The 24,609-nt window shown below is 37.0% G+C and overlaps 2 protein-coding genes across 10 annotated transcripts in view; one reads left to right on the forward strand and one right to left on the reverse strand.

The window, feature by feature from the left end:
• acsl3a (acyl-CoA synthetase long chain family member 3a) overlaps positions 1-22,519 on the forward strand; it is a 190,618-nt gene extending 168,099 nt beyond the window's left edge. The window contains exons 8-15 of the mRNA XM_007237467.4: positions 1,092-1,163; positions 5,084-5,223; positions 5,378-5,550; positions 7,019-7,093; positions 9,675-9,866; positions 15,716-15,830; positions 16,852-17,009; positions 18,198-22,519. Of these exons, the coding sequence (XP_007237529.3) occupies positions 1,092-1,163; positions 5,084-5,223; positions 5,378-5,550; positions 7,019-7,093; positions 9,675-9,866; positions 15,716-15,830; positions 16,852-17,009; positions 18,198-18,355 (1,083 nt within the window). The 3' untranslated portion in view covers positions 18,356-22,519. The remainder of the gene's footprint in view (positions 1-1,091; positions 1,164-5,083; positions 5,224-5,377; positions 5,551-7,018; positions 7,094-9,674; positions 9,867-15,715; positions 15,831-16,851; positions 17,010-18,197) is intronic.
• The window catches only part of wdfy1 (WD repeat and FYVE domain containing 1), a 1,176,431-nt gene that overhangs the window by 1,032,478 nt on the left and 119,344 nt on the right, over positions 1-24,609 (reverse strand). The window lies entirely within an intron of this gene.

The following is a 24,609-nucleotide window of genomic DNA, read 5'->3' on the forward strand; positions in this document are numbered from 1 at the left end:
GACTGTTGACATCTGTCTAGGTTGTATTCAGTCAGTGGAGCACCTGTGTTTTCCGTTGCCAAGATCAGAAATTTAACTGTACACACCTCATTTCGATATATACAAACACCATTGCTATTTAAACAATGCACCCAGAAGGGGTAAAAATTGTCTGTTGGCGGACTCGCTCACAGACACTGTGTGATACATGAATTAACATAAAAAATTAATTTGGAAATTTTAGGGAGCAAAAAGTTTTGAATGGATTCAAGGAGATTTTATTGTCATTCGCATCACATGTGGTACATGAGGTGGAATGAAATTGTGATCTCACGATCCAGTTTACACCCAAGAGCTGTTGTTAAAATAGATATATAGATAAAATAAGATAACAAAATAAAAGAATACAATAAAAATACCAAACTGTCCTTAATCCTCAAAAGTTCGGTTCTGGAGTGAGTGGGTTCAGAACCGAAGTAAAACTAGCTCAGCGCGAGAAGCCGCTGCACTACTGTGCGCCGCCATCTTTGTTCTATGGTTGGGACTAGTGGTGGGCAATATGGCCCTAAAATAATCATACGGTATTTCATGGTGTTTTCGCGATAATGATACTCTTGGCAAAATGAAATGTTATTATTGCATACAATATGATATGGAACACCCCTAACTGAGATATTAAACAATACATAAATTTTATCGGATTTGTAACAGAAGTCAATGATCCAGAAGGTCATAATACTATTAATGCACTCTAAATATCTCCATATATCCAGGATTAAAGTAAAATAACTGATGCTGAACAGATATAATCTGTCTCTAGTAGATATTTAATGGGAAATGAGAACAGTGTGAATTTTTCTTTTGCTAAAAACAGAAAAAAGAAGAACCCTGATGTGATAATTATGGGTGGGTGATATTGCGCGATATATCAGGGTATAAGATCGTTCACGATACTCAAAATTGTTAAGGATATTATTCTGTCCGATACAATATGGCACACCCCTACTTGGGACTTTGTTGGCAAACAACCAATCAATTGTCAGTTCAAGAGAATTATTTATTTAATTATTTGAAAATTCACAAAAATGTTTGTCCTCTTTTTTCTTTTCTAGTCTACCAAGATTAAGAAGGGAAGTAAAGGAGACACCAGTGTTCTACAGCCCACACTAATGGCAGCTGTACCGGTACAGTCATCTCTCTCTCTCTGTCTTTCTCTCTCTCTCTCTTTCTGTGTCTCTCTCTCTCTCTGGGATTTTGGTAATCTGATGCCTGTAAGGGTTTGCAGCTGTAAACAGAACGTGAGAAAGGCCGCTGTGTTTTTTTCTGTATAATGCAGATCCACTCGATCCCATTCATTTATACACACCCACACGTTCTGAGCAGTCCAGTCCTGCTTACTTAGAGTCTACATGAACAACGTTATAAACATACAAACATAGAAAAAGCAGGAGACACCACTTCTAAATATTATAATTTTAAATCTGTTTGGAGAAGAAGAAGCTGTCAAAGTTCTGGTAAAGGATCATGGGAAACAAATTATCCCATCGTAAGATATAACGGATAAGAAAAAAAAAATAAGACTGAGCCAAATAAAATATTGAGCTATTTCTGCTGTTCATTCTGTTAATAGTTCTCTGTTAAATACTTAATATAAGCTTTATAATACGTGCTTTTCAATGTTGGTATGGCACAAATGCATTTCTTGATATATTTCTTGATTTTGGTCATTACAATATGATATTGATATCGATAGAAATAGTGTAAGTCATCACACACAGACACTGAAACTGTCTCTGGAAGCCTATAGTGTTCTGCTAATTCTGCTCAGCTTGATGCTTTAAATACTGTATATTAGACTAATTTAATATTTTGATGTAGCTTTGCTTACCTAAAATGACAAAGAAGAATTTATAGAAGATGATCACACATGCCAGAGGTTATTTCTTTAGTAAATTCAAGGCTACTCAAATATGTACCAAATTTGGTTAAATTGCTTGAAAATAAGATGCCAATAGAGGTCAGATATTTGGCTAAATGTTAATCAAATGTTTACTTGTGCTGGACGGTATGACCAAAAATGCATAGCACAGTATTTTTGCAAGATTCTGAAGGTTTTACTGTATATCATGGTATTTTTTATTATTATTTCTTTATAGTTTTTGCACAACTGGGCTTTAATATAAGTAATATAGGTGACCTACTGTACTGTAAGTAGTACATATTATATAAAACATTAAGGCTTTAAATTAACATTCAGTTCAGTTAGCATTAACATTATCCTTCAAGCTAGCAGTATTAATATATTTAAAAATGCTATAGTTACTCATATTGCAGGGAGCAGCAGCAGAAGCTCCAGGAGTTCTGTGCTCATGTTTCTCTGGGCAGAACAGCATAAGACTCTACAGAGCTGTTTCTGTTACTGTTTCTACAGTATATTAGCTTGTTATGCTAACTGGCTAGCGTTAACTAGCGAGCTCTGCATGTGTTCTTCTTTGGCTGCACAGCGCTCTGCAGTGCCTCTAGTGGTGTGAGAAAAATGCATATTAATGTTTACTTAGTAAAGTCCAAATGAAATAAAATTGTCTAAATATGATAAAACAAAAACTGGATTATTTTAGTATACAGCTTTTATTAATATGTACTTGACTGAAAACATTATTATTATTATAAAACCATAGTGGATTAGCCACAATGGCTGCAGGCTAACTGGCGATGCTAACTGTTTAGCTGGATTAAGTGTTGAATTTTGATAACAAATTGATGGAACTGTGCTGGTTAGATTAGCTTATTTTTAAAACATTGAAAATTAGTTTGAAAATAATATCTCTCAAGGGGTGAAATGAGATTGGGCCCAAATCTTACCGCCTGTGTTTAGCCAGTTACCAGCCCGTTTAATTTTCTCTAGCTTAGCTTAGCTCCTTTTGTATTTGCTGTTTTGTTTTACTGGCTTTTTGACCCTGCTTGTCTTTTGGTTTATATGTTTGGTATATAGGCTCTGGCCATGTTCTGTTTTGGTCTCTCTAGGTTTATTACTCTTTGAGCTAGAATTACAGGGGCATCCCCCCACTCAGCTTATTTATTTTACATTTTTATTTCTGTAGTTTTAAGCAGTGACCCAGTGCCCGCTTCAGTTGGCGCCGGTGTCTGACTCTCTGTGTGTGTTTTGGTTTGTTTGTGGACCACAAATCTTCTTTGGCTTAGAGTTGTGTTTGATTGTTTATGTGTGAGGACCAAACCCAGAGATAATCAGATATATGAGGGGTCCAGGCTTGTTTTGGTTCCTCTGGTGGGTCCTTACAACCTCTTCCCTTCTCTAATTCACTGTTATTTAACACACTAATATGCCAAAATTCATGGGACAGCAGCATGTTGATCATAATGGTCAAACACGTAAATAAAAGCCTGTCTGACAACATGAAGCAAAATAAAAGATCTCAAAAATCTACAAAGTCACTGTCAGTCTGGAAAAGGTTACAGAGTCATTTCTAATCCCTTTTTAAATTATTGTTTTATGCTTGTTATGAAGAAAATGACCATAAAGAATTTAAACTAAACATTAAATTATCTTAATATAGTGGTTATCATCTACTACTGTGGGCATAAGGTCTGAGGTGTTATCTGGTGATTAAGGTTGAACACTGGCCAGTGTGCCCCATAAGAATATAGCATTCTTTAGCTTTCTTTATACATTGCAAATTTACTAGTACATTTAGCAAAGTACTAGTTCTACTTCTCTTCCTTTCTCCCTTTTCTCTTATTTTTTTTCTTTTTACTTTTTGTATGTAACCTATTCTCTATTCTTCTATTTTTTAAGGTTGATTTATTGTTTTACTTTTTAAGTCACTTTTTTCTTGCCGGTTTTCTCCTCTTTTCTTTTCTCCTCTCTTCTCCTTCTCTTCTGTTTTTTCTCTTATCTCTTCTCCTCTTTTTATTTATTATTCTTTTCTTTATTATTGTCTGTTCTTTTCTTCTGTCTTATTTCCTCTCTCTTTTGTTCTTCTCTTATTTCATCTCTTCCCAGAAAAAACAAATATTGAAAATGTATTGCTTAAATGTTGATCTTTGATATCTCTGGAGATGTATTTGTATTTCTCACTTAGGTTTCATTTAGAGATTATCATCACAAATGTTTCTCCAAAAAAATATTGAGGAGAAATAGCATTAGAAAAAAATCTAAATCAAAACTAAGAATTAGGTTTCAGAAGCATTAAAAACTACCTTTTATTCTTTAACCTTTTATTTCTTGAGCAGAAATAATTTTAGTCAAACAATATATTTTACAAATATATACCTATAATTTTGCATACTAAAACTTGTAAAATGTAGTACTAAATCCCCAAAAAATAAAGATTCAGCATCAAATTTCTCTTTACCGTTCTTTACCTCTCTTCCCTTATTACTTCTCTTCTCCTATTGTCTTTTTTCTTTATTTGTCTCTTCTTATACTCTTCTTTTGGCTCCTCTGTTTTTTTTCTCCCCTTGCTCTCTGTCTCACCTGTTCTCTATTGTTATCTCTTATCTTCTTCACTTCACTCTTCTCCTCTCTTCTCTTTTTATCACATCTTTTCTACAATCTTCTCCCCCGGTCTGCTTCTCTTTTCTCTTCTTTTAATCTGTTCTTATCCTCTCTCCTTCTCTTTTCTCATCTCATCTGTTTTTTTTCTTGTCTCTTTTCATGTCTTTTTCTTCTTTTTTCTCTTTCTTATGTCTTTTTCTCTTCTTCTCCTCTGTTCTTTTCCTCGTCTCAGCTATTCAATTTACTTCACTTCATTCTGCTCTCTTCTCTTATCGTCTCTCCTCATCTCATGTTGTGTCTGTTCTTTAATTTACTTTCAGTCTTCTGTTCTTTTTTCTTTTTCTTTTTCTTCTCTTCTATTATTTTTAGCCTTAGATTTCCTACTGGTTTATAAACAGTTTCTCTAAAGATATGCAACTCCTAAACTCAGAACAGACCTGCTGCAGCTGGTGTGTGTGTGTGTATGTCTGTGTGTGTGTGTGTGTGTAATACAGTGACTCAGGTGATGTCATTGGTTATGTCTAGAGCTAAGAGGCAGCTCTGTATCTCTCTCTCTCTCTCTCTCTCTCTCTCTCTCTCTCTCTGCAGGAGATAATGGATCGTATCTATAAGAATGTGATGATGAAGGTGGAGGAGATGAGCACGCTGCAGAAGACGCTCTTTATACTGGCCTATAACTATAAGATGGAGCAGCTGGCTAAAGGCAACAGCACTCCACTGTGTGACAAGTACGTCAATCATCTATACCACTTACATACACATGCACGCACACACACACACACACACACACACACACAGTATTAATGCTAGCACTTTTATAGCAGTCAATTAATCCATGCAGTCATTTAAATATACCGCCCTCCCCTCCCCACCCCACCCCAGGTTGGTGTTTAAGAAGGTGCGGGCGCTGCTGGGCGGGCGGACGCGGGTGCTGCTGTCGGGTGGTGCTCCTCTGTCTGCGGCGACTCAGCGCTTTATGAATATCTGTTTATGCTGTCCTGTGGGTCAGGGCTATGGCCTTACTGAAACCTGCGGAGCCGGAACCATCAGCCAACGTGAGTCATCTCAATCATATGTATGTATATATATATATATATATATATATATATATATATATATATATATACAGTACTGTGCAAAAGTTTTAAGCACCAAAGCAAATTACACTAATCCATTTATCTCAGTAATATGAGTTTTTTTACCTGAAAAAAGCACCACATATAATTTGAACAGATGCAAATAAACATACATTTTTCTCATTTAACTAAGTATGTTGTATCTTGTGAGCCAAGCTGAAGAACAAAGTGTAGAGATTCCAGATTTCTCCTGGATGCTCATCAGCCAGCATGTGTATATTATATTCAGTTCCATCAGCAGCTCACCTGATTTACCAAATTTATCAATTTACCAAACCAGGTGTTGATTAATATGATGAGAACTAGAAATATAAACTCTATTAAACTCAGATGAGGAGAGATTAGGAGCTGTTTGAAGGAAAACAGGGCTGTAAAAGGTGTAACTGCTTTTTGTGAACTTACTGTTTGTATTTATTGTAATGCTGTAATGTGTTTTACTGAGCTAATAAACACTTACTTCACAGATAAGAAGCTTTTTCTTTACTGAAATTCCCACAGGTGCCCAAAACATTTGCTTTATATATTTGTCATATATATATTATGTGTGGATTTGTTGGAGATGTTACTATTTATTGATCCAAACAAGACTTGTTTCAATTGTTACAATTAATTTAGTGATTTAACCAGTAAAGAAAAAGTCTGGACAATAAACATGGACTGAACAATTTTACAATATTTGATAGAGAGACGATTGAATAAAGATTTACTGGGAGAACTTGCAGAAACCACAAAAAATAAATCAAAAACACTGAACACATATAGGACACTGTTTATTTCTATAATTACAGACTGTAGTCTTTTACTTGTTTCTCTGCATACTTAATTATTATCCTCCTTTCACCTTGTTCTTCAATGAAACAGGACAGTGTTAGAGTGGGTTGTGCTGGTATGAGAGGATCAGACATAGCAGCACTGCTGCTGGAGTTTTTATACACCTCAGTGTGTGAAAACTGCTGGATTGACCACTGATGAAGGACTAGAGGATGATCAACACTGTAAACTGTGCAGCAACAGATTCAGAGATTCTGTCTCTGACTTTACTTTATCTACAAGGTGCAGCAGCTGTATGTAGGAGTGTGTAACACAGTGGAGGATAGTGAGAGATTAAACACAGTGTTTAAGAACTCCAGCAGCACTGCTGTGTCTGATCCATTCGTTTTTCTATTTTACTTGGACAAAACACTCATCACACTTATCAGTGTGTTAGCTTGTTATGACAACTGGCTAGCGTTAGCTAGCGAGTTGTACCAGTATGCCGGTATATCAGTATGTGAAAATGCAAACTGGAGGTTATACCGGATTAACTGATATACTAGCACTATGTGTATGAGTGTATTGCATATATATCAGCCTCTATAAGTGGTATATGTGTGTGTATGTGTTGCAGTTTGGGACTACAGTACAGGAAGGGTAGGAGCACCTCTGGTCAGCTGTGAGATTCAGCTGAAAGACTGGGCTGAGGGTAAGTCAGTCTCTCTCTCTCTCTCTCTCTCTCTCTCTCTCAGTCTCTCTCTCACACACACATCCATCCGCCTTTATCAAAACACTGTCATGAGGTTTATCCATCCATCATGGGTTATGTCCTTTAGTTTGTCGCAGGGAGTGAGCAACAGAACCACTGAGAAAAGAAGGAGAGAGAGAAAAGAAGGGAGCTGGAGTGAAAAAAGGCAGAAATCTTGGCAGTCGTTCTGACCTTGTAAGGAAAACCAGTCTGAACATCTGCAGCTAATCTCTTCTGAAACACTCCGCTATCTCATCTATTACAGCTAGACTTCACATACTTTAGCCTGTTCTTCTTCATCATCATCTGTCTGTTATATAATTCATGTTCTATTTTTCCACTCTTCTATTCAGTGTCCTGTTTAAATATTAAGAGGCCCATATCACAAAAATCTCATTTTCCACATTTCTTTGAAATGAAAAGATGCGATGTATCTTGTAAAAACAGACTTATTTAGTAATCCAAACTGTCCACATATTTATCAGAAATTAAATCTCACATCACATTCACAAGTCCTTTAATCACATTTAAATTTAGAAAGACTGAGTCAACCATGACTATACTATTTACTAGGGATGCAACGGTACAGTGTGGCCACGGTTCAGTTCGTATCGCGGTTCTTGGGACACGGTTTCGGTTCGGTTTCGATATATTAATATTATCTAGCTCCAACATGCAGTGTGCTTTTAACCCTTTTCTGTTTCAACAAGGTGCTCCTACTCACACTTGCAGAGCCAATTAATAAATAGAAAAAAGGAACAGATGAATTTAAATCACAACATCTATTATAAAAAAGGAACATTTATTCTTACCATTAATCAAAAACAGGCAAATTTGAATAAAGTGCAGTAATATGAAATGTAAACATGAATGTTATTCAATTAACTCAACCAACAAATATTGACAGCCAGTCACACTGATATCACACTGTGCTTTATCTGCTGACTGTGTTTTTGCCTTGTTTATCAAACTCAACGCTGAAGCCAAAATGGTCCCAAACAGTGGATTTATAAGCTGACACCTCCTCTTTAAATTTCCTTTTTTCCGTTTCGCATTCACTCGCCATGATCACGCAGCTGAGAAAGTTTTGCTTAATAACCCTTTAAATCTTCAGCGTCTGCCTTCTGATTTGCTCCTGAGAAATTCAGAAAAATTCTGATTGGTTGTTACATGGTTGTGGAGAGACACGCCGAGAGAAGTATATAAAAAAGTTTCCCCCGGGTCCTAAGCAGTCCTGACTATCGCCCACAGAATACAGTGTCTAATCAATAACCCAGACAAACCAAGTCTCCCTGAAGCTGCGGGAGTCTCCCGCATTTCGGTAGCGGCTCCCTGATGCCCGCGAGTCACATATAATCTCCCGGAATTCAGAACGAGCGCCCCAAACGCGCACACAGGCCACAGACTTTTTTTTCTCTAATCGCGTGTGGGAAGGAGAGAGAGAAAACAGAGAGGGTTCTGATTGGCCTGTTCTCTGCAAAGAGTCTGTGAGACAGCCAATCAGTTTTTAGTGTGGGCGGGCAGTGTTTTTCCCCCCTCCCGGACGGGATTTGTTCAGTGAGTGAGAGAAAGCAGATCATGGCGGAGGCAATATTAATAATTATTGTAATATGATATGAAATGTTTTTGATGTGCAATTTTTTGTGATATTGTAACTGTCAATTTGGCAAATAAAGGCTTTTTTTATTTAGTGGTAGGGTAACATCCCTGAAATCAACTTTTCCAACTTGGGATGTCTGAATAACCACAAATAAAACATTATCATTATAAGTTTTATCACCAGCGAGACAGATAAGCACCAGAACCAGACAGAGACAGCTGGACAAACTCAAACTTTTAATTTCCTTAACAGGGAATAAGCAAACTCAAATTAAAGTGTTCTTTTTTTCTGTAGAAAGGAAAAATCAGCGATTGGGCGGGGGTGGGGTTGTTGGGTGGAAACGGAGGGAAAAGCAGGGCGGGGTAGGTAGGAAAACACATGTGTCCTTACATGCTTCATCATGTGGCCGAGTCTGGTATACTAAACAGTGCTGCTTTACTGCGGGGCTGTGCATTACTGAGGGGCTAAACACTTTTTTTACACCACTGTATATGAGTTACAATTATAGACAAAGACAATCTAACTAAACTAACAGCTAACAAACAGTCATACTGTTTAATGTCTGCTAATGAACACATCGAGAAAACTTCACAATGCAGGCTACAAAAAGTAAGTGAACCCATGAACTGAATACAATTCTAAATAGAATTCTTCCACATGCACTGAATGATTACTGTGACTGCAAAAATGATTTGCACACCAGTGACAAAGTATCTTGGACCATTTCTCCCTAGTTGGGTCATGCCACAACATCTCAGTATGCTTAAGCTCAGGACTCAAGCTCAGGCTGTTTTGGGTCATTGTCTTGTTGCATCGCCCAACACCTTTATAGTGTAAGGCCACAGACCTTTAAAGTCATTGGTGGCATTAATCAGTGGCATCAGCAATGACATCTGTAAGTTCAGTGACTACTAACCTCTATCTTCTTTTCCGTCTCTTCAGGTGGTTACCGGATCACAGATAAGCCCTGTCCAAGAGGGGAGATCCTGGTTGGTGGGCCGAACGTAACGATGGGTTACTATAAGAATGAAGCGATGAATCGGGAGAATTTCTTTGTGGATAAGAAAGGCCAGCGGTGGTTCTGCACTGGAGACATCGGCGAATTCCAGGCTGATGGATGCCTCAAGATCATTGGTGAGCTCCACACTAATCTACTTCTTAAATACAAAGATTTTATATAGATTTTTACATTACAACCCTGTTTAATGTTTTTGAAATTTTTGATAAGGTTAGATTTGGCTCTTTTAACATTTCACATTCATAAACTTTATAATCTGAATTAGGCCTGTCTCAATAATTACATTATCGATTTATGGTACAATAAATGGACACGAACTAAAGAATATTTGATAATCGTTATATCGTCCGTTCTGTTTTACGTATATTCATTTACATAAATAACAGTGGACAGTATTTTAGTCAATTCTGCTTTAAAAACTGACCAGTGCTTTAATAACTGTGACTCCACACATACATACATACATACATAGTGTGACCTGCAGTAAGTGAAAAAATAATAAAAAATAAATAATTCCCAAACTATAATTCATTCAATTGTTGTTGTTTTTTAAAGAGTATGACTGCTTTTTTATGCCATTCTGTTATCATTATATCAGTGGTATTTAATGGTCTTTAAAATAACAACTATCGTATATTGCAATAATTTTTGGGACACTATATCATCCACAAAAAAATTAAATCGTGACAGGCCTAATCTGAATCTGTCTTTAATATAATCAAATCTGTTGCTGAAGTGATGTGCATGTGCACGTTGTTACATTTATGACCCTGTAGAGGTGTTATTAACCCAAAAGGGCCCATGATGACCCTTTAAATTGTGTCTTTAAAAAAAAGTTCTTTACAGCTCTCTGTCCTTTATTTTAATTCATAGTGACACATACTGAACATCATTAGAGCATCACTACTGGCCATGTGTAAATCTGTGTTTGATTATCTCACTTTATTTTCAGAATATAGGAGTGCTTTAGGGTTAGTGCTGGAGAATGAAAATAAACTAGCTCCTTTTAAAAGTGTATTTTTTTGCTTCTATAAATCAGTTCAAACCATTTAACCATTTCAAACACGTAAATGAATGCTTTACATTTCATGTAACTAGTTCTGATCTAATTTAAAAAAAATAGAAATATCATGTTCCCACAATAAGAAACAAACATGAATGAATTGCTTACTGAATTCATCTGATTCAGGTTTAAAATTGGTATTAATATTCAGAAATGGGTCTGGGCTCTTATGGGTTAATGAGGAGAATAGTCACAAGTTAAAATATGACCAGGAGTTCTAATAACACTCAACATGGCGTCAGTTTACAGTAAAGTCCCACACTTTAAGATGTGCTTGTAAAGGTTCAGCACCTCATTGTGGAGAACAACCAAAAAAAATAAAGTTTTTTTTGTGGAATATTGATCCAAATCTACAAACTGTTCATAAAGTTTCTATTAGATTTTATCAATTATTTAAAATATGTTTTGTTTATAAATAAAGGTTAATATCGTCGCTGTCCAATGAAAAACACTTATCTCCAAAACAGCAACTTTACAGGAGAGAGAAAAAACCTTGTAAACTTTCAATTAAAAAAAACTTTCAATGTAAAAAAAAAATATTTCAGGTAATTTTGAAGAGTTTCTATTGGTCCGTTCATCAAGAAATTTTGGCACAGTATAAGGGACAGTGTGTCTGTTCAAATTATGTAGTAAACTAAAAATCGACAAAAATGGAAATAAGTGTTTTTCATAGGACAGCGACGATATACAGTTATTGTAGATACATGATTCACTATTGAGATCTGTTTTTGGCTCTTTGGTCTCCAGCACCTCACACCAGCTATTTTTGTTTTAACCTAATATGATTGGTAAAAATCACTCTTAATGCCCTTTAACAAAAACACATTTTGAATAGGTGTTTTTAACCGACTCTGGCACGTTTTTGAATTCTCTGCTCTGTAAAAGGAGCTAAACGCCACAGCTCTTCTAAATGTTCATTCTTTTAGTTTATGTCTCCTTTTTCCTGTTCTGTAATTTTCTCCTCTACGTGAGCAAGCGCTCATCCACAAGAGAGGAGCAATAGTTACAGTTATTTGTGAAGCATGCTCCTAGCCCACCTTTCCCCTAATGTTCAGCTCTGATTTCAGCTCTTCTGCTCTGGAATATGTTTATTTAAACTCTGCAGTTTTTAGTCAGTGTGCTGATCAGAGTAAAAGCTTTACTCTTCTGCTGCTGCGGCTTCAGGCTCATTTGTTTGATCTGCAGCCATGACAGTGGTGCTCTGCTGCTCACTGGAGCTCAGCTCTGATTTGCCAGCCTGATTTCAATCCATCTGACACCGCAGAAAATCAGGCTCTGACTTAAAAATGTACACAGCACTGTAGTCTATCAGTTTCAGACTCTGTCTCAGTCTGATGTGGAGTGAAAAGGCTTTTATGCTGCATTTTTTTGTAACTCGGATGTGTGTGGACATGTTTACATGTGGTTTGGATATGTGAAATGCTGTATATTGTTATATCAACTGGTATCGCTAACAATAATTACCTAGGACAAGGCTAACGATGCTAATCAGGGACAAAGCTAGCAATGCTAACCTGGCAAAATACTAACAATACTAACCCGGTACAAAACTAGCCTGGGATAATGCTTACAATGCTAACCCAGTACAATGCTAACATGGGACAATGCTAAGCATAACCATATTAACCCGGGACAATGCTAAAAATAACAATACTAGCCTGGGATAATGCTAACAATGCTAACCTGGGACAATGCTAAACAAGCTACCCTGGAAAATGCTAACAATACTAAACTGGAACAATGCTAAGAATAATAATACCAACCTGCGACAATGCTAACAATACTAACTTGGGACAAAGCTAACAATATCCTTGGACAATGCTAAGAATAACAGTACTAACCTGGAACTAGGGGTGGGTATTGTCACTGATTTATCAGTTCGGTTCGATTCGATTCCGATTCACAAGGTCCCCATTCGATTCAAAATCAATTCATTTAGGTAAATTTCAGTTACAATAAAAAATGTAGTTTAAATATGAAATGTATATAATTCTACAAGGAACGCTAAAACTTCCATTATTAAAATATTAGTGTTTATATTATATAGACTTAACACAACAGTTACATTCTTCTTTTAATATCATTTAATGTTGCTTGGTTAATTGCTACACTGTGTTTCACATCTCTATACAGGTTTGGAATGGCCACTTTACTCAAATGTTTACGTAATTTGGGTAAAATATGATTCAGAACATTAATGAGGCTTTGGAGGCCATCGTTTTTAACAGCGCTGTATGAACGTATTTACCGACATTTTAGTTACAAAACAAAACAAAAACATGCTTCATAAATTTTTTTACGTATTTGTGAATACAAGTGTGATTTTTTTCCCAGACACACTAGTTCAGATGTGATACTACAGTAGGCACAGTGACAATAAAAACACAACCAGCTAAATGAATAATGTAAAGAGAATTGTCCTTTGTTAAATTCAAAGGAAAAAGCAGCCGGTCTGACCGGAGATTAGCTCCCCGTTATAAGAGCCTCTTCTTGGGTAATCACATTCATCCCTGGGGACAAAATAATCTGAATTAGTAACAGCACTTCATAGAGAACACGATCATAATTCCACAATTTACACATTAAATCACTCAGTTACAGGTTAATATACAGTTTGGTTTAGCACACCGGTGGGGGGGAAGTTTAGCGCGACGGCTGCATGTAAGGCTAGTAAACTCGGCTAAAGGAAGATTAGCTTCCCTGGCGATTTGGCTAACCTGCTAAGCTAACGGTGGATGCAGCCGTTCAGGTCTTACTTTAAATAAAGTGTACAGGTGCAAACAATACTGAAAAACAACTTTAAACAGAGTTAAATGAACTAGCTTAAAAAAACAGCCAGAGGGCAGTGCTCTCGTGAGATACAAAGCTAGACGTTAAAATAACCTGGGACAAAGCCAACAATCATAACTTGGGACAATGCTAACAATGATAACCTGGGAAAAAGCTAACAATGATAACCTGGGAAAATGCTAACAGTACTAACGTGGGACAATGCTAAGAATAACAATACTTACCTGGGACAACGTTAACAATGATAACCCTGAAAATGCTAAATATTCTAACCTGGAACAATGTAAACAATGCTAACTTAGAACACTGTTAAAAATAACAAAAATAACATGTGACAATGCTAACAGTACTAACCTAAGAGAGAGAGAGACAGTGAGACCTTGGACAATGCTGAAAATAACAATACTAATCAGGGACAAAGTTAACAATACTAACCTGGGACAATGCTAACCTGGGCCACTGTAAACAATGCTAACCTAGGATAAGCATAATGATCTAAGCTTGAGAAAGAGAGAGACATAGCAAGAGGAGGGGGGAGAGTGACAGCAAGAGAGGGAAAGAGAAAGACACACAGAGAGCGAGAGAGAGGGAGGGGGCTGTTTTAAAGGGTATAAGGGTGCAATACACTCATTCCAACTATGACAGATATGAATTATGTGGTTCATTTCCCAGATATGAAAATCTGCCGTCCCCTATTTCTCATCAGGCATTCTTACAGAAGAGCTCCAGCAGCAGTGCTGAGGGTTATGTGGGACTGAACAGTTTGTACACTGTGGGGTTTGATTCTGTGGTTGATGTTATTGAGGATTTTTATAGGTTAGTTTTTGTTGGTAGGAGTCACTGCTGGAAAACCACCGGCCTGAGGAAGTCAGTTCTGGTCAGTGTCAGACAGACTGACATAAGAGAGAGAGAGACAGTGACCTGAAAGAGAGAGAGAGAAAGAGAGAGTGTGTGTGTGTGTGTGTGTGTGTGCGAGTGTGTTCTTTTCTAATCCAGTTAGGAACAAAATGTCCTGACTAGTGTAATGAAGTGTGATGGAACGAGTTAGGGATGGAGTAAAATTTATCTGAGCTTAAAATAAGTAACATGCTAGACTCCAGCATATTACTCACCTAAAGCTCAGCTAAATCTTACTCCATCCCTAACTCTAGCAGTTAGAGTAATAGTGATAAAATGGAGTTAGTCGTGATCAGTGCTTTACACGTAATAATAGGATTAGCTCATCTGCCTTTGCACACATAAATTTAAGTGACATCCCATTCTTAAACCATTGGGTTTAATATAGTTTTGGCCTAACCTTTACAGCTATAAGAGCTTCAACTCTTCTGGGAAGGCTTTCCACAAAGTTTAGGAGTGTGTTTATGGATCTTTTTGACCCTTCTTCCGAAGTGCCTGGCTCACAGTCTCCACTCTAATTCATCCTAAAGGTGTTGGGTATCGGGTTGAGGTCAGGACTCTGTGCAGGCCAGTCGAGTTCTTCCTCACCAATCTCGCTCATCCACGTCTTCATGGTCATGTTGAAACAGGAAGGGGTTGCCCAGGTTTCTGCTAATTTGGGAGCATGAAATTATAATTTTTTTTTTCCAAAATCTCTTGGTTTGCTGAAGCATTAAGTGTTCCTTTCACATCTCCTGAAAAACAACCTCTAAACAACCAATTTGAGTTAGTTTGTCGGCGCAGATACATTTAAACTAAGATCTTTGAGTTGAACCGACTTATAATAACTTCGTTTAGTCTGTTGCCATTAACAGCTTCTTTTCCATTGGCTTCTGTCACAATTTGTTTGCATACTGGGCGTGTCCAACAGTTTCTGACTAACAATCACTATCAGTGTGTAGTGATTTCCCTGAGCTACCTTAACTATAAATCAAGTTTCCCATTTAATTGTAATAACTTGATATTTTAATTTATGCTAACTTAACTTAACTTTTATTTCCCATTACCTAACTTTTTTAAGGCAACCGGTTTCCTCAAAGTTTTTAAGTAAATCCAACTTATCCGAGCTTACAGTGTACCCAAAAAAAAGGATTTCCAGGGGTGGTAAATGTGTATGTATGTTATATATGTTTGCTGTTATATTTATATGTATGGTTTATATGTTTATGTGTGCAGACCGTAAAAAGGATCTGGTGAAGCTGCAGGCTGGGGAGTACGTGTCTCTGGGGAAAGTGGAGGCCATACTGAAAAACAATCCACTTATCGACAACATCTGTGCCTATGCTAACAGGTACACACCAGCCATAGCAGCACTGCACCTGTAATAGCAATGAAACACCAATAATTACTAGAATAATTACAAAAAAAAAAAAAAACATACACACCATAGACACATCCATGCTGGTAGCTATGGCTAATATTCTATTATTGCAAATATTTTGACTGTAAATTATAAAATGTGTTTTAATAGTAATTTTACAACACATGCCAACATTTTACTGTTAACGGCTTTCTAGAATGGCTTGTGAACTGTTGTACTAAAATGCTTTCTATAAAAAAACAACCTGATATCACTGATATTAAAAAAATGTCTATATAACATTTCTTAGAAAGTAAAAAACAAAAAAAACAATACACTATACCTATTGGCTTCTTGCATCATTTATTTGCATTATGGGCGTATCTCTCCAACTCTCATTCTCCATCAGTTTGTACTGTTGTCCACTAGAGCCACCTCCCCCTTGGCTGATTGTCAATAAGCAATAAATGATATTAGGGGCCAATAAGATTAATTTACTTTTTACATAATGCACTAAAAAGACTAAGGCAGGCATCATATTATTTATTTATTTATTATTATTATTATTTTTGGTAGATAATATTCTCTTAAAAAATACAAAGTGTATGTATTTTCACAACTCAACAGAAAATATGGTATTATTCTGAAATTTATTCTGTATTATTCTGTTAATTTAAATGTGTGGGCCATAAATATTTAGCAGTATTTTATAATAAGAATTAAATATATTACCATATTGGCTTTAAATCCAATGTAAACTAGCAGCCATTTATTACAATGCTGGTATAGGTGCTACTCTGTGCTTTTATAAAAAATATAGAATTACCTACCATGTTTCACTGAACTTACAGATGTGGTCAGACATTTACATACATTTACTATAGAAAGCAATGTTTTGTCGATAGTGGGATTTCAGTGATTTGTATAAACTGTCTATTTTGGCACAAAATTAGAGTTATAGTTTTCTATTATTTTAAATCATAACCTTTCCTCCTCATGCTTGTCTCCACAGTGATGAGTCTTACGTGATTGGCTTTGTGGTGCCCAATCAGAAGCAGCTGATGGCACTGGCGGAGAAGCGCGGTATCTGTGGCTCATGGATGGACATCTGTAATAACTCTGTAATAGAGGAGGAGGTGCTTAAAGCCATCACTGATACAGCTCTGTCTGGTGAGCCATCATCTCAATCATCTACAATTATCTGATTATCTGTGTTGATTGAGATATATATATATATATATATATTTATTTATTTTTTTCTAATTTTTCTCCTTTTTTCCCAACGTTGCACAGCCAACTACCCAACCCACTTATTAGGACTCCCCCTATCACTAGTAATGCCCCAACACACCAGGAGGTTGAAGACTAACACATGCTTCCTCCTATACATGTGAAGTCAGCCACCACTTCTTTTCGAGCTGCTGCTGATGCAGCATTGCAGTGCATTTGGAGAAAAGCGCAGCGACTCGGTTCCGGTACATCAGCTCACAGATGCCCTGTGTTGAGGGCATCACCCTTTAAGTGATGTGGGGAGAGCAAAGCTGCATGAGTGGGGGTTCGAACCTGTGACCTCTCGCTCATAGTGGCAGCGCATTAGACCGCTGCACCACTTGGCGCAAATAGCTTAACATTTAATAGCTTAAGAGCCCATTCCCATACTATTCCCACAAAGTTGGGAGCAGGAAATTGACCAAAATCTCTGTGCTGAAGCATTAAGAGTGAATCTCACTGTAACTAAGAGGCCGAGCCCAACATCTAAAAAACAAGCCCACACCATTATCCCCCCTCTACCAAACTTTACACTTGGCTCTGCCAAACCCAGACTGAAGAGTCAGGTGTAGACGTGCTTTACACCACAGAACCATTCATCATTCTGCCTATTGCTAACTGGGCTGGCCTGCCGCCATACCAATGTTTAATAAGCCGAGACACTGACATTTATAGTGTGGTGTTAGCAAGATTATACTAGCCTGGTAACCAGCATTACTACCGTGGCATCAGCCATTGGATCACCCAGAGGTGGCCATCATCAGCGTGGTGTTAGTGGCATTGGACGACTAGGTCAATGGCATTGCTAACATGGTGTTAGCAGCACTGAACGATGCCAGTAGCAGTATAGCATGAGACTGGCAGCTGCATAAAAACACATATTTAGGATTTAGTTAGTTAGTATGCTCTATTCCAATCACTTCCTGAACCTGATTAAGCAACAGCGCAAATGGAAACAGACCTATCCTACTGATCGTTTTGCAGTTTTTACTGTAATTAAAAGTATTTACATTATTATTTAATCATTGTTATTATTAAATGTATTTCTAGTATCACTTTAACAGTGCATGTACTGTTTCCGTTAAACAGGTCAGCTGGAGAGGTTTGAGATCCCACGGAAAATCTGTCTTAGTGCCGAGGCCTGGACTCCCGAGACGGGCCTCGTTACCGATGCCTTCAAACTGAAGCGCAAAGAGCTGAAATCATTCTACCAGAACGACATTGAGAGGATGTACGGAGGAAAGTGAGGTCAGATCCAACCTACAGTAGATCTGATCTCGCCTGGATGGGCCTATATTACAACAAATGGATATTTATCCCATGAGAGAATCCCGCCTACAGTCAGAGACGTCTGGATTCTGAGATCATCATGCAAAAATGCAGCACACCTAACTGACACCTAATAGACTCGGACTATATATGTAGGGTTTTTCTCGTTTTTTTGCGTTTGTGTAATTGTAAATTATAAATAACAGATTCTGTTACTGTTTGTACAGCATCCTGTTTTTACTGTAAATCTGCAAAAATGCTACGACAGTATAGCTGGACTCTATACTGCCCCATATCTGTGCAATAGAGAATGCGCAATGACTAGTATACAGTATATACAGCTCAAACCTGAACAAAACTAAACAAAACACAGCCCGTTTTTAAAAGTATATTTAAATATCACAATAATGATCATTTTGGTAGTTGACTAATCTCAATTGTTTGTTTTTTTCCGTTTTTGTCGATTAGCCAGGGATTATTTCTAATATGTACTCAATCTCTGTTTTCTGTGTGTACAGCTTCTGTTCCTTGCTTTCTTTTTAAATGATAGAAACCGCAAAACATGGGATTTAAATGCCCTTTAAATGTCCAGAAGATGTTTAAATGTGAAATGTTCTGATATTTAAGTAGTAAATATTAATTAAGCAGTGCTTATCCCTCTCCAATTGCCTTTCTTCCCCAAATTTAGGATTAGTCAATTAGTAAAATTGGCACCACAAATTATTGCAAATTACTTATGTTTTGTTAAATTATTGCAATTAATTGTGTTTTTTTTGTATGTATTGGAACAACACACAAGAGCAAAGACAAAAGGTGAAATTTTACAAAGAAAAACAAAAATAAGCCTGACAAATTAATTGACACCTTTCCAAAATTGTGTTTCAAGTATGTAATGCTTGTTTAAACTCACCTGTTGCAAGTAACAGGTGTAAGCAATATAGAAATCAATATAGAGATCTGTGTTTCTTTGTCCATGGTGCGCAACATAATCAAGAATTTTAAACCCGTGGCACTGTAACTAAACTCCCTAGACATGGATGGAAGAGAAAAATGTATGAAAGATAGCAATGCAGGTTAATTGATTATGGTGGATATGCAGCCCCTTCAATTTCCAAAGAAATTCAAGCTGTCCTGCAGGTTCAGGGTGCATCAGTGTCAGTGCAAACAATCGACAATTGTATGAAATGAAACATTATGGCGGGAGACCCAGGAGTACCCCACTGCCGACAAATAGGCATAAAAAAGCTAGACTGCAGTTTTCCAAAATGTATGTAATCCAAAATCCTTCTGATAAAACGCAATGTGGACAGATGAGACCAAGATTGAGCTTTTTGGTAAAAAACATCATTCTACTGTTTACCAAAAACAAAATGAGACCTACAAAGAAAAGAAAACAGGACCTACAGTCAAATAAAGTGGAGCTTCAAAGATGTTTTGAGGTTGCAAGGCTTTATGAAATCTGAATATTACCAAAGGATTTTGGGTTGCACTGTATAAAATGTAGGGCCCAGTGTCAGAAAGATGGATTTGTGACCTAGGTCATAGGTCTTGCAGCAGGACAATGACCCAAAACACATACACATAAAAAGCAGCCAGAGATGCTTGGAAACGAAATACTGTAAAGTTCTAGTGGAAATAAGCAAGTGGCAGCAATGATTGCGTAACTAAATCAATTTGAACACATAAGAAGTGATCTTAAAATTGCTTTTGGAAGAAGCACCCTTCAAATATGAGAGAACTGGAGCAGTTTGCAAAAGAAAAAGTGGTTTAAATTCCAGTTTAAAAGTCTAAGAAGCTTGTTGATAGTTATAAGAAGCGACTGATTTTAGCATTGTTTTCCCAAAGGGTGTGTAACTAAATATTAAGTTGAGGGTGCCCAAACTTTTGTGGGAAATGATATAAATGTTAGCTTTTTTCCCTCTGATTTTTTGTGTTGTTCCAATAAACACAAAGGAAATAAACATGTCTCTAACAAAACACATGGAATTGCAATAATTATCTAGAAGTATAAATTACTTAATTTTCTGGAGAAAAAAAATCAGCCACAAGTGTACATAACATTTTATAATGAGTGCCAAATGCTTGTATAATAACTAATACCGTATTTTTTTATACTATAGGGTGCACTTAAAATCCTTTAATCTTCCAAAAAATCATCAATCAGTGCACCTTATGTATAAAAGTTAGTCAGGTTGTAAGCAGCAGTAGCCTAAAGTGCTAAGTGCTAGCTCTTTTGCCATTCATAGGCAAGTATATCAGAGTGTAGCCTGCTGCTAATTCCGACTAGCACTGCTAGAGCAGCATTAGCCGCTACCTTGTCGTTTAGGGGTGAGTATTATCTGCCTGTAGCCTGCTGCTAACCCCAGCTAACACTGCTGGAGCAGCATTAGCCACTAGCCTCACTAAGCACTAGCTCTTTTGTGGCAGGAACAGCTAGAAAATATCGCCCTGGCTTACTGGAACACTCAGGGTTACTCATTGTAGCGCTATCAGGCAGCATTTACTGGCACTAACTGCAGCTAGGCCTAGCGGTTAGCCGCTAATGTTAACGCTGCTACTCCCAACCTTAGTGGCAGTCTGGAAATCTAAGCGTACTGTAAATAAACTGAAGCATTTTACCCACCCAAATAAACAGTTTTATAATCCAGTGCGCCTTATGTACAAAAATAGATGTTCGTTGATAGTGTGCCTTATAATCCAGTGTGCCTTATAGTGTGAAAAATATGGTAAGCACTTATAGCAACATGCATAGCATGTTATAAAGTACATCTCTCTTTTATAATTTTAACAGATTCTATAATACTAATATTCCTATGAACAGACATTTGATACTTCTCTTTATGAAGCACATATGGTAACACTTGCTATGAATGTCATCTCTATAAGACTCTATAAACATACTCATAACACATGATAATGCATTCATAAGGCATTATAAACATGGCTATACATATTTATAAAAATGTATGATTCATCATAGCCATGTTTATTATGCATCATGAACTGTGATTATAATGCATTAATAGCTGTGTTTATAATGTTATACCTCAATACCAAGAAACTCCTATTAATATTTTTTATCCACTCATAAATTATACTTGTCTTGAATATAATATTAGTTATAGTGAATTATAATGTATTATAACAGGTCTTTGTGCGCTCTAAGCGAAGTGACACCCTTTCATTGTGGGACTAGATTAATAACAATAGATATATATACTATTTTAACATATAAATCATAAACACAGCTTATAATGTATTATGATCACAAGTCATAATGCTTAATAAACACAGCTATAATGGGTTATGCATTTTTATAAATATTTATAGCCGTGTTTATAATGCCTTGTGAATGCAAAGATGTTAAGAATGTAGTTATAGAGTCTGTAAGTGTTACCGCACATACTTGTCTTTTTTTAAATACCTGATTTTTTACACAGGTTTATGACAGTCATTATAGGGGGTATGTATGTCATATAATGCATTATTAATCATGCATCCTTAATGCATTATGAATACAGGATAGAAGATGCTAACAAATGCATTTGATAAAAATGATAATAGTCCTGACAACAGCAATGGCAGTAATTAGAAACTTCAGTATGGTCAGAGTAAACTTCAGTATACAGTACTGTGGAAAAAAATTGATTTCTTCAATTAAATTGCCATGTAATTAGCTCACCTATCAGCAGATTCCTCAGGGAAAGATTATCTAGACTTGATCTGTGACCTTGTGTTTAGAGATGAGAGTGTCTGTGTGTGGTGTTGTCTCCTCAGAATAATAAAATGTGATCTGATGCACTTTTATGAAGCACTATTCAGTGCACTGTAGTACTGCCAGAGTCTTTTTTTGTCAGATCAGTTTAATAAAACATCAAGGTTAGATGCTGTATGACAGTATATAATAATATAAAACCCATCTTGCTTTCCTTTGCTAAGTTTGTTAGTTAGCCGACAATGCTAACAAAAGTATAGGAATACTGGTGTTTATTTGTAATCTCTCCATTTATTTTCCCTGGTTTCTACACTCCCTCTCTTTGGGGCCTTATGATCACAGCGGTGACCGTATCATGCATTATTTATTTGTAATTAGTCTTGAAAATTGATTATATTACTGAAATAAATGATTACCTTAAAATTAAGCTATATGATGATGTTTATTTGCTGCACACTGTACAAATGAAACTGTCTTTTTTGCCTCAGCTCTAATGCTTTTCCTCAGGTTTAATGAGGCAGATAATTCTGCTCTGTGAATCAATACTTATTAGAGCCACCTTTCACTGCAATTACAGCTGCAAGTCTTTTGGGGTTTGTTTCTACCAATTTTGAACATCTAGAGACTTTACAGAACAGCTCAAGCTCAGCCAGGTTGGATGGAGAGCATCTGTGAACAGCAATTTTCATGTCTTGCCACAGAAGCTTAATGCTATTTAGGTCAGGACTTTGACTGGGTCATTCTAACACATAAATATTCTTTGATCTAAAACATGTATTCCACTGTAGCTCTGGCTGTATGTATAGGTTTAGGGTCATTGTCTTGCTGGAAGGTAAATCTTCTTCTCAGTCTCAACTCTTTTGCAAACTCCAACAGGTTTTCTTTAAGTATATAACTCCATGCAGATTTCCATTAACTCTGACCAGCTCCTCTGTGCCTGCTGAAAAACAGGCATCCCCACAGTGAGATGCTGCCACCACCATGTTTCACAGTGGGGATGGTGTACTCAGGGTGATTGGCAGCATTACTTTTCCATCATACATAGTCACATCACACATTGCATTTAGGCCAAAAAGTAAAAGTTCAGTCTCATCTGACCACAGCATCTTTTTCCACGTTAGCTATGTCCCTACATAAGTTGTGGCTACAAACTGCAAACATCACTTCTTATGTCTTGCTCTTAACAATGGTTTCCTTCTTACAATACTTCCATAAAGGCCAGATATGTGGAGTGCACAACTAATAGTGAACAAATTCCCCACCTAAGCTGTAGATTTCTGCAGCTCCTCCAGAGTGACCATGGGCCTCTTGGCTGCTTCTCTGACTAGTACTCTCCTTGCTCAACCTATCAGGTTGGGTAAACAGCCATGTCTTGCTAGTCTACGGATGCTCCAGGCTTGGGATATGTTTTTAAAACCTAACTCTGTTTTAAACCTCTCCACAACTTTATCTCTGACCTTACTCGTCAGTTCCTTGGTCCCCATGATGCTGTTTATTTACTAGTGTTTGAATGGCATCTTGCGGGTGCTGTGCTACTAAACACTGCTTAATTATTTCCACTACAACAGTCTGTTTTCAGTAATGTGCAGACTGAGACAACCCATAATACTTTGGATAAGAGTTTACATGCACTGAGAAATCAATCTCAGAGTATTCCGTTTAATCTGTATCACGCTGGCCAGACACACAATAGACACTCGCAGATACCAAACACACAGTTTATTAACACACGGTCTAGGCTTATAGGAGTAGTTATGGACAGGTAGGGTCAGTAAAAATAAACAAAATATAACAAATATAAACAAAATACCAGAGCGTAGTCAGGTAAAACAGGATCATATACGATAAATACAGCAAATAGAGGGCTAAGGCTAAAGAGCAGCCAGAAATACAAAAATGGTTGGCAACGGAATAAACAATAGAGAGGGCAAGGCAAAAATCGAGAGTCTGAAACAAAAACATGTCAGTTACAAAAGGCAATAAACAAAGGAAACACACTGTAGAAGTGCTAGAAAACTAGATTCAATGCTCAGTCGGGAACAGGGCAAGCTGAGGGGTATTTATACTAGACAGGCCAGGTGGAAATAATCAGTTACTGGGGGAGCAGGAACACCATAGAATGCGGGGAATTTGAGTAGTTCCAAAGTAGGCAGGCTGACAATTTGATTTTTAGACTACAACATGACTACTCCAAATACTTCATATAACTTAATTCAACTATGAATTTTGAGTGCATGTAAACTAACTGCATGTAGTGTGTCTATTGTTCTTGTTTGAAATCTAATCTAATTTATTTGTAAAGCATTTTTATGACCTCTTTTTCTAATCCTCTTATCTACAGCTATGGTTTGGTGTGTCTTAGCTTTCTATTATGTGATGACAGCTCTGGTTTCTGCTCAATCAGGCCACACCCAACAATCTCACACAGCTCCCAGGCCGATGATGGTGATGCTGGACGGGTACAGGGTCAGGACTGTAATACAGTATGCTGGTGCGGGCGAGGTGGGGACAGGAGAC

Source organism: Astyanax mexicanus, chromosome 18 (assembly GCF_023375975.1).
Source record: "Astyanax mexicanus isolate ESR-SI-001 chromosome 18, AstMex3_surface, whole genome shotgun sequence".
In the NCBI taxonomy this organism is placed as follows: Eukaryota; Metazoa; Chordata; class Actinopteri; order Characiformes; family Acestrorhamphidae; genus Astyanax; species Astyanax mexicanus.